Genomic DNA, 12535 nt, shown 5'->3' with positions numbered 1-12535 from the left:
GGGCTAGGGCAATGTCGCCTTTGCTGCTTGAGGAGTCCGCTGGCAGCGACGAAGAAGCTGCAATACCACAAGGCCAAAAGAGGCTAAGAGAGATCACAAGAGAGTCACAAGAGCCAGAAATGCCTAAAATAAAACGGAAGAAAGGAACCAAGAAAGGTATCGTAAAATTGAATAACAATATTGGCAAAATGATAAAAGTATTAAATGCATGTATCAAGGCTCAGGGTAAGTCGCCCAGAGCCGGTAAAGGGAGAATAAAAGAGCACAAAAGTGTGACATCTGATACAGAAAGTAGTGAAGACGAGGAGAGGGACCACCTTCAGGCCTGGGTGAAAACGAAGGGGGTAATAAGCAAGGAGAAGCAGAAAACAGATAGGACAGGTGTAGATCAGGGGGCAGGAGGACAAGGGCCAACAGACAGCAGGGTTCCTATCGCTCAGGGGCTTCCCCAAAATCCTGGTCCCCATGGGTCACCTTCCAATACACCAGTAGCGATGATAGAACCCCCCTTAGTAAAAGCAACAGAACCTACCACAGTTATGACTAAATATGGCAGGCCCACGATAGGCAAGGATGCACAAGGTCGGTCCTTAAAAGCACAAGCTTGGTACATTAGTGACAAGGTAAAGGAGAAGATATGGAGAAAAGAGTTGATAGATATCTTCTCCCTGCTAGAGGTACAGAAAAGGGGTCATGATATATCAAAGAAAGACATAGGAGAGGATGAAAAGGGCCTATTAAAAAGAGCAACAGTGTCAAGGAATTTTGACAACTGGACAGCAGCATTCCAGATTATGTCCTCAATCATCTTGCAGAAATTCCCCGAGGACGGCCCATCACTAGTAACATATCAACAGAGAGTCTTGAGGGTGTACAAAGCATTTGGGGGGTGATGCATGGAAGGAATACGACCATGAATTCAGGAAAGAAATGGATTGCTTCCCAGACATAGGGTAGGATGAAGAAAATTACAACCTATACATATTTAACGTACTAAAAGAGAAATGGGATACCAGGGATCAGTATAGTGCGGGGAGATATTATAGGAGACAGTATGGCCAAAGCGATTATAGAAGCGAGTACAGATACAGCAACAGGAGATACGATAACTCTTATGACAGAGCAAGGGAACAGAATTTTCGGAGTAGACAATACGAGGCACAGAGAGGGTGGCAGAGCAACATACCCCCGACAGCACAAGGGGGTGGTAAAGGGAGTAACGGGACGGCAAGGTCAGAGACAGCACAATGCTGTAATTTTGAGAAGGGAATATCATGCAGCTGGGGGAAGAAATGTAAATTCAATCACAGATGCGAGAACTGCGGAGGAGAGCATATTACCGCCAAATGCACCAGAGCAGCGCCCAGTAAGTACAGGGTCCCATAAAAACGGATCTAGGAGCAAAGAAGAGAAAGGGGCCACACCAGTTAAAATCGAGAATATGGAAAGGTGGCTAAGGGTGTTTCCAGACCAGGAAGGAGCAGAAATAATAAGGCGAGGTTTCCAAGAAGGTTTCATGATACCATTTAAGGGGCAAGGTTCGCAGAACACACCAAAAAACCTGAAATCCGCTTTAGAAAATAAGGAGTTGGTGGGCGAAAAAATCAGAAAAGAAATTGGACTAGGGAGGATAGGAGGCCCATATAGTTCTCCTCCTTTTGAAGAATATATATGCTCACCTTTGGGCCTAGTCCCAAAAAAAGAGGCAGGCGAGTTTCGGCTGATTCACCATCTGTCATATCCGCCAGGGGGCTCGGTTAACGACGGCATCACACAAGAGGCGTCGTCGGTAAATTACTCAGATTTCCTGGAAGCAGTGCAGTTAGTGAGGAAAGCGGGGCAGGGAGCTTGGATGGCGAAAGCAGATATTAAGTCAGCATTTCGCCTATTGCCTGTGAACAGCGAATCACAGAGATGGCTATGCATGCACTGGGAGGGCAAATACTTTGTAGACAAATGTCTCCCTATGGGCTGCGCCATTTCTTGTGCGTACTTTGAGAAAGTGAGCTCTTTCCTGCAATGGGCTCTTACAAAGGAAATGAAGGGGGCACAGGTAGTCCATTACCTGGACGATTTTCTATTTGTGGGACCAAAAGGTTCCGAGCTGTGTAAAAATACATTGAAGAAATTTAAGACATTAACAGAAGAGTGGGGTTTTCCGCTTGCAGAAGAAAAAACGATGGGTCCAACGCAAGTAATACAATTCTTAGGCATCGAAATTGACTCACGGGTCGGGGTGTGCAGGATCCCGGAGGAAAAAGTGGCGGACTTACTAGGCGCAATCACAGACCTGAAAGGGAGAAACAAGGCCACAGTAAGAGAGTTGCAATCACTAGCAGGGAAATTGAATTTTGCAGGGAAGGTCATACCGCAAGGCAGGATATTCCAGAGAAGGGTAGACCAAAGAACAAAGGGTGCTAAGGTGGGGCACCACAGGGTGCGGATCGGTGGAGCAATAAAGAAAGATTTGGTGGTTTGGGAAGAATTTTTAAAATCGTTCAATGGTTCAGTGATCTAGCGCACACCTATAAACAAAGAAAGCGAAAGGGTGTTGTTCACGGATGCTGCAGGGGGTTTCGGCTTTGGTGCAATATTGGGTACAGAATGGTGCGCAGAAAGATGGCCAGAGGCATGGCATGAGGCAGCATGGACAAATAACATTACACTCTTGGAGCTATTTCCGATCTGGGTAGCTCTGTGTGCATGGGAAACAAAGTTAAACAGCAAAGAGTTAAACGTGTGGTCGGATAACATGGCGGTAGTGCATGTGATAAATAACGGCAACGCTTCATGCCCGCTGGTCTTGGAGCTAATGAGGGCAATAACGCTGGCTTGTCTGAATAATAATGTTAGCATAAGGGCGAGACACATCGCCGGCGAAGCAAATATGGTCGCTGATGCCTTGTCTCGTTTTCAGTGGAGCAGGTTCAGAGAACTACGGCCGGATGCAAGAAGGATGAAAACACCCACGCCAAAAAAGGCATGGGTACCACTGGAAGCATGGCAAAAGGGTCGGTTAGCCACAAGGTTGACTTGGAAGAGGAGGAAAGCCCACGAGAGCAAGTAGTAGAGAGATTGGCCAGAAACGCCATAACATACAAAACTGGTGAGCAATATAAAAAACATGTGAATAATGTGTTGAGAGAATCAAGAGTGAAAGAGGTGGGGGATATCGCAGTCTCCAATTTGTGTGACTTTTTGGGGAGTGCATTTACACAGGGGAAGAGGAAAAGCTGGGCGGCAGCACATTTGGCTGCAGTCGCATATACAGCAAAGGTTGCTGGGTTGGCAGACCCGACAGCAAGCCCACGGTTAAAATACGCAATGAAGGGGTGGGCTAGGTTAGAAAGCAAGAAACCAGACAACAGGAGGCCCCTGAATTTTTTGAAAGTAGTAAAATTGTTACAATTATTGCATAGCACATGTAGCGACAGCTATGAGAGTATGCTGTTCAGGGCGGCATTTGCATTGGCATACTATGGTGCATTCAGGGTCGGGGAGCTGGTGGCAAGTAGCACGATGGCAGGAGACGGGCTAGCAAGGAGCGACGTCAGCATAGGTTCTAAGGGTATGTCCATACTACTAAGGAGATCAAAAACAGACCAAGGAGGGAAGGGGCGAACAATCGAGCTAAATTGTATTAAGGAAAGGGACCACTGCCCCAGGTGCATTACTGAGCAATTTCTCAAGGTACGACCTGAGGTCGGGGGACAGCTGTTGATACATAGGGACGGCAAAGCCCTCAGCAGGTATCAATTCCAAGCCGTGCTAAAGAAAACCATAGCAAAAGCAGGGTGGGACGCAGCCGAGTTTGGGACCCACTCCTTCAGGATAGGGGCAGCCACCTCCGCATGGGCAGGGGGACTAGGGGCGAAAGGAGTAAAGAAAATTGGGGGGTGGAAGTCACTATGTTTCAAAAAATACGTGCGAGAGTGTTTGATATGATTTATCTCCATCCACCCATGCAGATGAGGCCCCCTACAAGTCGGCATGGATAGTCGGCCATTCATTCGTGACACGAGCAGGCAGGTGGATCGAAGATTTCAGAGAAGGTTTACATTTTAAGCAGACAATAACGTCCTGGTGGGGCCTCCCAGGAATGCATTGGGAGGACATCCACGATCGGCTATCGGACCTGATCGGGTTCAGGGACCCTCCCGAATACCTGGTCATCCACTTAGGGGGAAATGACTTGGTTAAGACAAATAGGGGTGAGCTGATGCGCAGCATATGCGAATCATTAAGGGCAATAGCCCACTGTTGGTGGAAAACTGAAATTTTCATGTCAGAGATAATCACCCGCAGAATTTGGTATGGGGCACGCAGACGGCAGGACATTGAGACAGCGCGGAAAAAACTGAACAAAGCTGTAGAAAAATACTGTAGCAACACGGGTCTCCATTTCATAAGACATGGGCTGTCACAAAATGACCCAGAGTGGTTTCATCAGGACGGGGTACACTTATCCAATAAAGGGATGGGCAGATTTGCGGACAACATATTTCAAGCATTAGCAGCACGTGGATGCAAATAGGTTCGCTGTTTGGGGGGACCTGAGCGGGTTAAGCAACACCCACTCAGGCGTGGCGGCACGTGTCCAGGAAGAGATGCCATAGGGCAACGAAAACTAGCCTAAGGGAAGGCTCGGCATCCATAACCCTGGACACAAGGTGCCCAAAAGCGATTGATAAGGATGTTTGGCTGTCATGATTATTGTGTGGCATTATTTCTGTAAAAATAAAAAGGCCTACGGCCACAATTTTTCCACAAAGCTAGAATATGGTTTGTTCTATCATTTCATTATCACAAGTGACAGGTTTCAGGTACAAGAGCAGGGGCGGAACCCACACTACTCAGCCTATGCCCCAGGCCCCGTGCCATACAGGGTATGACACGATGGAGGGCCTGGGGGGGTTAGGCGCAGGGTGGGGGAGACGAACGGCGGGAAACAAAGAGGGAGGGGCAGCCAAAGCGGCGGCCCCACCCTCGGTGCTGCCAGGGGAACGCACCAAAAGGTGTAAAGGAAGCAGCAGGGGGGTCAGGAAGAAGCCCGGCCCCCAGCAACACATCAAAGGGGACAGGGAGGATAAATACCCCTCTGAAATCTCAAGGAGGCACAAACAGGTCCGGAGCTCACCTCACTCGGGTAGGCTCCCCGGACCTGGGAAAGGGGAAAAGGAAACGTATTACCACCCAACCCACCCGGCAAAAGAAGAAGGAACAGGATCAAGAGCGCCAAGTACTCTTCATCGGTACATGGTAGAAGAAAAAGTCGTAGGCGGCGGCACGTGTCCAGGAAGAGATGCCATAGGGCAACGAAAACTAGCCTAAGGGAAGGCTCGGCATCCATAACCCTGGACACGAGGTGCCCAAAAGCGATTGATAAGGATGTTTGGCTGTCATGATTATTGTGTGGCATTATTTCTGTAAAAATAAAAAGGCCTACGGCCACAATTTTTCCACAAAGCTAGAATATGGTCTGTTCTATCATTTCATTATCACAAGTGACAGGTTTCAGGTACAAGAGCAGGGGCGGAACCCACACTACTCAGCCTAAACAAGGCTGGAACAGCATGTCCCACACGCTCGACAGTCACGTTGCCGCACACTGTGAACGCACCAACCCTGCGTTCCAAAGCAGGGCCTGCGTTGCGCTCCACTTGAACGCATGCGCCTTCACTGCTCTGCCCTTGACCATTCTCCCCATAATAGGCAGGCTCAACGCGCAGTGAACAGGCCCCAGCACCACGTCGATCGTGCTCCTCTGCAGACGCGGCCATATCCAAATAGTCCGCCACTCACCAAACAGCAGAGGGCACTCCAAGCATGTACCGAACTCCTGGACAAAGGCGCACTCCCAAGTTCCGACGGAGGATATCCAAAAGTGGACCCGGGAAGCTTTCACGCCACCACGCCAAACCGCACTCCTCAACAGAAATCAGGACTCGGGCACTGAACTGAGGATCGGACCTCAAATACTGGACCCAGGGGCTCTGCAACTCAGATAACCCCCGCTACAGGTACAGGCGCCAGACCTTCAGCACCGGACCAACAGGGGCTTTGTGAATCCGGTGGGCTCTTCTACAGCCACAGGTGCCGGACCCTCAGGACTGGACCCAGGAGCTCCGTTACTTTGGAGACCCCTGCTACAGCCACAGGGCGCTCCTCAGCCCAATATCGCTCGGTCGGCACTGGACCCAGGGGCTCCACATCCTCGGTGGCCCCCGCTGCAGGCAGCCGGATAGAGAACACACCTGAAAAGGAGAAGGGCAGGGGCCAGCGTCCCGCCGGGTGGGATGACAATGGTGGAGGGCAGTGTCACGTTCCCCTCCGCTTGCTCCCTCCACAGCAGCCCGAATCCTCATCGCCAGTGTAACGATGTCAGTGTGTCGTCAGGTAAGACACAATGGGTTACTTTACAGTGTCTTTATTGTCTCTTTAGGTAAGCTGGTATACAGGAGAGAACACTGGCAGCACCCCACCCGGTAGGCATATACTCCAACTGTCCACTCCAGAGCTCACCCACGTCATCCCTCACACCAACATTCCAAATACCTCGGAACGCGCGTGCACTCCCCAGCAAGATACAATACACTAGATACAACATAATGCTGCCTTGCATTGCTCAAGTCACCGTTCGAAGCACCAGCTTCTTCATCGCCACTCCTGTAAGCCGATCAAACTGACCCTGGTATCCCCCGAACAGCAAACTCTGGGCCTCTGCATCGAATCTACTCACCTCTGCATGCTGATATCTGCTCAACGGGTGTCAAACCTTGACGGCCGACCACATCTGGTGACTGCTCGATCCACAAAGCTCGAGTAGATGCTTCGAGACCGCAACTCCATTCAGTTCAACCAGAATCAACAGTAGCTGGCCGCTGGACCATCGCGACTGCCACATCCTCAAACCTAAGCGAACCCGCGAACAACGCTAAGATGCCTGGTTCGAGGCCCTCAAACCACCAAGATATTTGCAAAGGAATTATTAGCTTGTACCTGCCCCCTGTTCCAGCTTTGGGTCCTGGAAACTGGACATGTCATTTTGAATCCCTTGTGCAACATCAAAAACATATCCTTTTGAAGTTTGTGATCTTTTAATGCCCTTTATCCCTGTGTCTCATTAACCAGAGTGCTGCATCTGCCATCTTTGCGTGTTCTGGTTCTTTCCACAGGGGTGAATTCTAGTCAGTTAATACTGTGTATGGTGTGCTTAATTAATGTGTATATATATTTTTTATAGAACCTTGATTGCACATTCCTTTGTTTTGGACTGTTATACTTAGCTGTTTCAGTGCTACTGAACCACATTCAGACCCACCCCCCCTTAAGAGTACATCCTACACTTGGCCCACATAACCACAAAAGTCGAAGGAGGTACATATCTTAACTGTTTCTCTTTCACCTTTATCATTGTTGGCTCTTGGTTTGTTGAAGTTTGAGGGCCGAGTGGGCACTTGAAGGGCATGCACTTCCCTTGAATACAGGGAAAAGTCTTTTTGAATACAGGCTACTAGAAGAGGTGCCTAAGTGAACCTCTCTGGTGCCTACCTTCTCACCCCTTGCAAATGTGGTGCCCCGAAGGATCATCATAGATTGCCCTTTATAATCACTCAGTATTGCTACGATCGCTACTATACATAGTCCATTCCTACACTCAAAATGAGGGATGGAATGGATTTTATTTTTCTTCTTTTAAATGCATTCATATTAGGAGAAATGCCACATGCAGTATTTATGTAAATCTACATGTTCATGCCAACTTGGTTGATTTCGGGAATTACCACATCCAGTCCAAGAAAACAATCGGTCTGATTCTTAATGATTGCTTATGTGTTGTGCACATACACTTTCATGTCCATCATTAGTGCTTGAGGAGAAGAAAACAAAAGTCGGTACTAACTGACTCCGTTCCCACAGAGATGCACGTGTAGCGTGGACTTGGGGGAATTAAAACAGTATTTTTAAATTAATGGTGCCAGCAGCTATAGTTCCTGACACCATTATTTTCTGATCAATTCTTCAGTGTGTAAAGCACTGGTAGAAGTTGTTTTTTTGATTGGTTATTAGTGTTGTTGATGTTAAACAAATGATCATTTATTAATAATTATTGCACACCGCTCTGGGTAATACAGCCTCTTATGTTCCAGGAAACACGACATATGAATCAGAGCAAAGCGAGTATTACAGTAATAAAGGGATGGATGATGTTATCACGTATTATAAGGGATAAAGTACCCCATAGCATACATCATACAGATGTTAGTTCTGTGACCTTATAAAGAAAATGAACCTTCATCTCATTCCTCTTTGGTGGCAGAACTCGTTGGTCAATTGCAATATACTTCTAACCCCTTATGTACCCAGGGGTACTTTATTTGATATTATAGTATAGTAGTGACATCACTAATAATCTGTAATAAGAAAATGATGTCACTACTCAACTGCAATCCCTTGTTGTCTTTGGCATCAAAATGCCTGCTCCTTGAGCCAGCACAGACTAGAATACTAATTGCCACTAGAACATTTAAAGTTGTGGTTAGTTTTTCAGATAGTTTTCTTGTTTAATACCTTTCTTTGACACTTCAAAACCATTAATTGATGAGGCGATGTGTGTGGTAGTATGTTTGTTTTTGCACTATTCGAGTGGAACTAGGAGAGCAGACATCTTTCTAAACGTCATTACTTTTTAAAACCAAAAATCGTCTGTTAAATGAATTGTATCAGAACTGCATACAAATAGTTTTTGCAACTCATTACCAGCTGCAGATTAGCACTTTTTTTGCTTCTCACAAATTCTGCGTTGATTATATGCATCAACAACTGGAAAATCTTTTGCTTTACAGTAAGTAAGAGACAAAAGGTATGAAAGCGGATGATGGTGCAGCGATGTATAATAAGGGATAAAATAATCCATACTAATCTCCAGAAAGTATATTGCAAGTCACCTTGGAGTTCTGTGACCCCGTAGACATTTGGCTCTGGGACTGTTTGACCACGAGCTCTCCAGCCACTTGCAATATTATAGCTTTTGGTCAGGCTTACACTATCCCATATATTACCATATTCCGGTTTTCATAGAAAAAAAATGTCACATGGAAAAGAAGACTTTGACATCAGATTGTAAATGTTGAAAGAGCTGTAATTGTTGATGCGAGAACATGGAACTAAGAGTTTTTTGCGTGTGCCTTACAGAACCCTGGATACGCTGGGAGGCAGGAACTGCCAGAAAATCTGAAAGTTCAGTTTCGCACAGTGGCCATGATGGTGCCTGACCGAGCCATTATCATGAGGGTCAAATTGGCCAGTGCTGGCTTCAGGGACAACCAGATACTCAGTCGAAAATTTTACACCCTGTACAAACTCTGTGAGGAGCAGTTATCTAAGCAGGTGAGGACCCAAAGGCATTACTTCTGAGCGTGACTGATATTAAATTTTTTTTTTACTGGTAACCAAAACTATTAATTTCATAGTTTTATTATGCTTTGCCTGATTCAGCAACTTGTGTCTCATGGACCTTGCATAATGGTCTTGCCTTTACATTTCTTGAAGCACTGAACATGTTCCTTTACCCAGACAATGCCAGAGAAAGAACCGTCTCCTAGGCTACGGCCTCATTGGAAGTGACAGTTTCCTCAGAAGAACTGGTGACCCCCATGCACCTGGTACTATGGCCCTCTTTTCCATTCCAACAAATTCCAGAAACTTTGGAACATATTATAATCGCTATTGGCATTATGTTAATAACTATGCTATTGGTATGGCTGTTGTCCTTTATTTAGGAAGCCTATGTTAAGAGAGCGTACAGTAAAAGAATCTGTGGTAAATGTCATGCAAGAAATCATGGTCATCGACACTGGACAATGGGAAAAATACTGTAAATTCCTTTTAAGAAATATTAGTCCTTGTTAAGGATTTTAAAGATGCGCCACACTCTAAACCAGGACACTCTCAACTGGCCAGGGATGTAGCGCACAATAAAACGCTATTACATTCAGATTCAGTTTCTGAGAAGGCAGCAAACCCGTCTCACACCCCCCTTAACATACACCCCATGTCGCAACGGACCATGAACCAGACCAGTGTGTAATAATGAAATATTTATTTATTTTTAATTTTGAATACATCAAACACATTCAATATAGGGCAGCAATCACCAGTGTGGTGATAATTACACAGTAAAATGTTAGGATACACTTAATTTAACCCAAAATCAGCTACACAATCCACAAATGAATGAAAGCCAGATTACTTTTTGGGTAGCCATTTCAAATAGCACCACAGTTAGGCATTCCCCCTGCAACACTCCCTGAAACCCCTGTTAACCAAGTTTTATGTTGGTGGAGAGGAGTAGCAAGAAGTCTGGTACACTAGGCAAAAATCCGAATGAAATGCAGACTTACCGCCCCTGAATGGTAGGTCAAAATCGTATTGAGCTCCCTTGAAAAATGAGCAAAATGGCACTCAGAATTACTGAATGGTGATTTTACATGTGCGGTTGAACGGATAAGGCAAGAATGTGTGTGGCTGTATCAAAGAAGCAAGAAAACTCAAAGCTACAAGGCAAGGTACTAAGCACTGGGCATACAGTTTAGAAAATCGACTTTGGGTGGAAAAACAGTGCAGCAGGAATTTCATGGGTTTAAAAATAGCAAACAACTTAGGAATTGGGCTAAACAATCAAAATCGGAAATCGGTTTTAATGCTAAGGTACAAAGGCACATAACAGGTATGATCCTAAGTGAAATGGTGACTCTGGATGGGTGAAAGTATAGGATTCTTAAACGTAAGGGAAAAGCACATTTTTACACAGGAAACACTTTCACAGGCAACTCGGTTTTGTTAGAAAAAGGATCTATTCTACTGCTACTATATTTTAGTGACTAGGTATTTAAAGAAAGACCCGGTACGCGAGGAGGTTACTTGCAAAGGTAACCTATCCACGCCGCGTTCATCACTATGGGAAATTCATTAAATTATTCAAAATAGTACTAAGGACTTACATAAGGACTGAAATGATTAGAAAAGAATTGCGCTAACACATGAAGACTAACTCAGATTTTTCTAAGGACAGGATACACAAAGAATTCTAACAATTTTCAGAAGTTACTAGGATACCTATAGGATTTCTTACAGGGTTTCTTATAGTATTGGACAAATACTATAAGCAAAGCATGTAGCTGTTTCGTTAATGGGGAAGGGTGATACTTACAAGAAGCACTTGAATGGGTGGTTTGGACAGCTAACAGAGTCTCTGGACAGCGGGGCAAGCGTATGTTCACTGCGCAAAGATGAGACTCCTCTAGGAGGCGACCGGGGTCTGGTCTCAGTGGACAGCGGGTGCATCAGCTGGGCAAAGACCGGTCTGGTCATGGGATTCTCCCAAAGGGGTCCCACTGCCTTTCCTCCTTTCTCCCTGAATTATTGGGATTTTTGTAGGGTTTTATTCTGGATAAATGGTTCTGCCTGGATATGAGGTTCTGGATCTGGATTACCTACCCCTGGCCTGGCACTGGATTTTTGCAGGGTGAATGTGGAATGCCCGGATCTCTGGATGTCGATTTGTGAATGAATGATTCTTGAATGCCTGTTTCTGGAAATTCTGTCCCTTGAATGTCCTGCCTCTCCCTAAGCTTCTTCCTTTTATAAACCGGATGACATCAGAGGATTTTTACTATCTGGGCAGAACTAATCTAGACCTACCACTAAGATCGGATAGCTTAGCCTGTGGATGTTGCCACCTCCCTGTAAGCAGATTGGACCCAGGGAAGTGACATCAGTTTTAGTGTGGGTGTTTTTATGAGGTGCTTTGTTATACTAGTTACTTTTGCCAAAATCAGTTATGAGACAAAACTCTTATATTTACAATTGTTATCCTCTTAAAAATCAAATCGGCAGACCCCGTACTTTACAACGAATATGCCGTTCCAACTCCCAAGTTTGTATGATGCTGTTTTGTCCTTCTGGCACTTTTCTCACAATTTCTATGGAAAATATTTCCCCTAAAATTCTAAAAATGGATACAGCTAAGCCTATTAATGTCTGGCATATTTTCATTTAACTTTCATAACTGTCATGTATGCTTTTTCCAGAAATGCCCCTTTAATACCATTTGCGTCCCCCACATGCTAGGATAACCCACGTAGTCTTGTTTTATTGGTACACAATTTACATTAAAACAGTCATAATTTCACATTGGTGCTTCTTCAGTTCACTGAAATAAATGATTTAATATAAAAAGTCTTTGAAATCAAATGGATGGCATTTGTCACTGGAGGGCGGTCCTTAAAATGTCCACAGCCAGCCTGCCGCCTCTGTGTCAGTTGTGGGTAGAAGGGTTACCATAGCACCCTTTCATTCTGGCAGATGCAGCTGAGGAGGTGTCACAAGGAATTCACACTTGCCTGTGACAAGGCCAGTTCCCCTTGATCCATGGTTCCTGGTTGGAGGAAAAGCCAGTCAGTCTGACGAGATCGCAAATTCTCACACCTTGACCTTTTCATAGTTTGTGGGGGAGATTCCTGTCCCAGGACGG

The 12535-nt window shown here is 45.6% G+C and overlaps 1 protein-coding gene across 1 annotated transcript in view; it reads left to right on the top strand.

Moving 5' to 3' along the window:
- The window catches only part of LOC138497282 (dynein axonemal heavy chain 5-like), a 1499851-nt gene that overhangs the window by 641308 nt on the left and 846008 nt on the right, over window positions 1-12535 (top strand). Inside the window, exon 44 of the mRNA XM_069620634.1 lies at window positions 9196-9390. Within this exon, the coding sequence (XP_069476735.1) occupies window positions 9196-9390 (195 nt within the window). The remainder of the gene's footprint in view (window positions 1-9195; window positions 9391-12535) is intronic.

Source organism: Ambystoma mexicanum, chromosome 5q, assembly GCF_040938575.1.
Source record: "Ambystoma mexicanum isolate Mex_15411 chromosome 5q, UKY_AmexF1_1, whole genome shotgun sequence".
Taxonomy (NCBI): Eukaryota; Metazoa; Chordata; class Amphibia; order Caudata; family Ambystomatidae; genus Ambystoma; species Ambystoma mexicanum.
The sequence above is the reverse complement of the archived record's forward strand: the minus strand, read 5'-3'. Positions and strand labels throughout refer to the sequence as shown.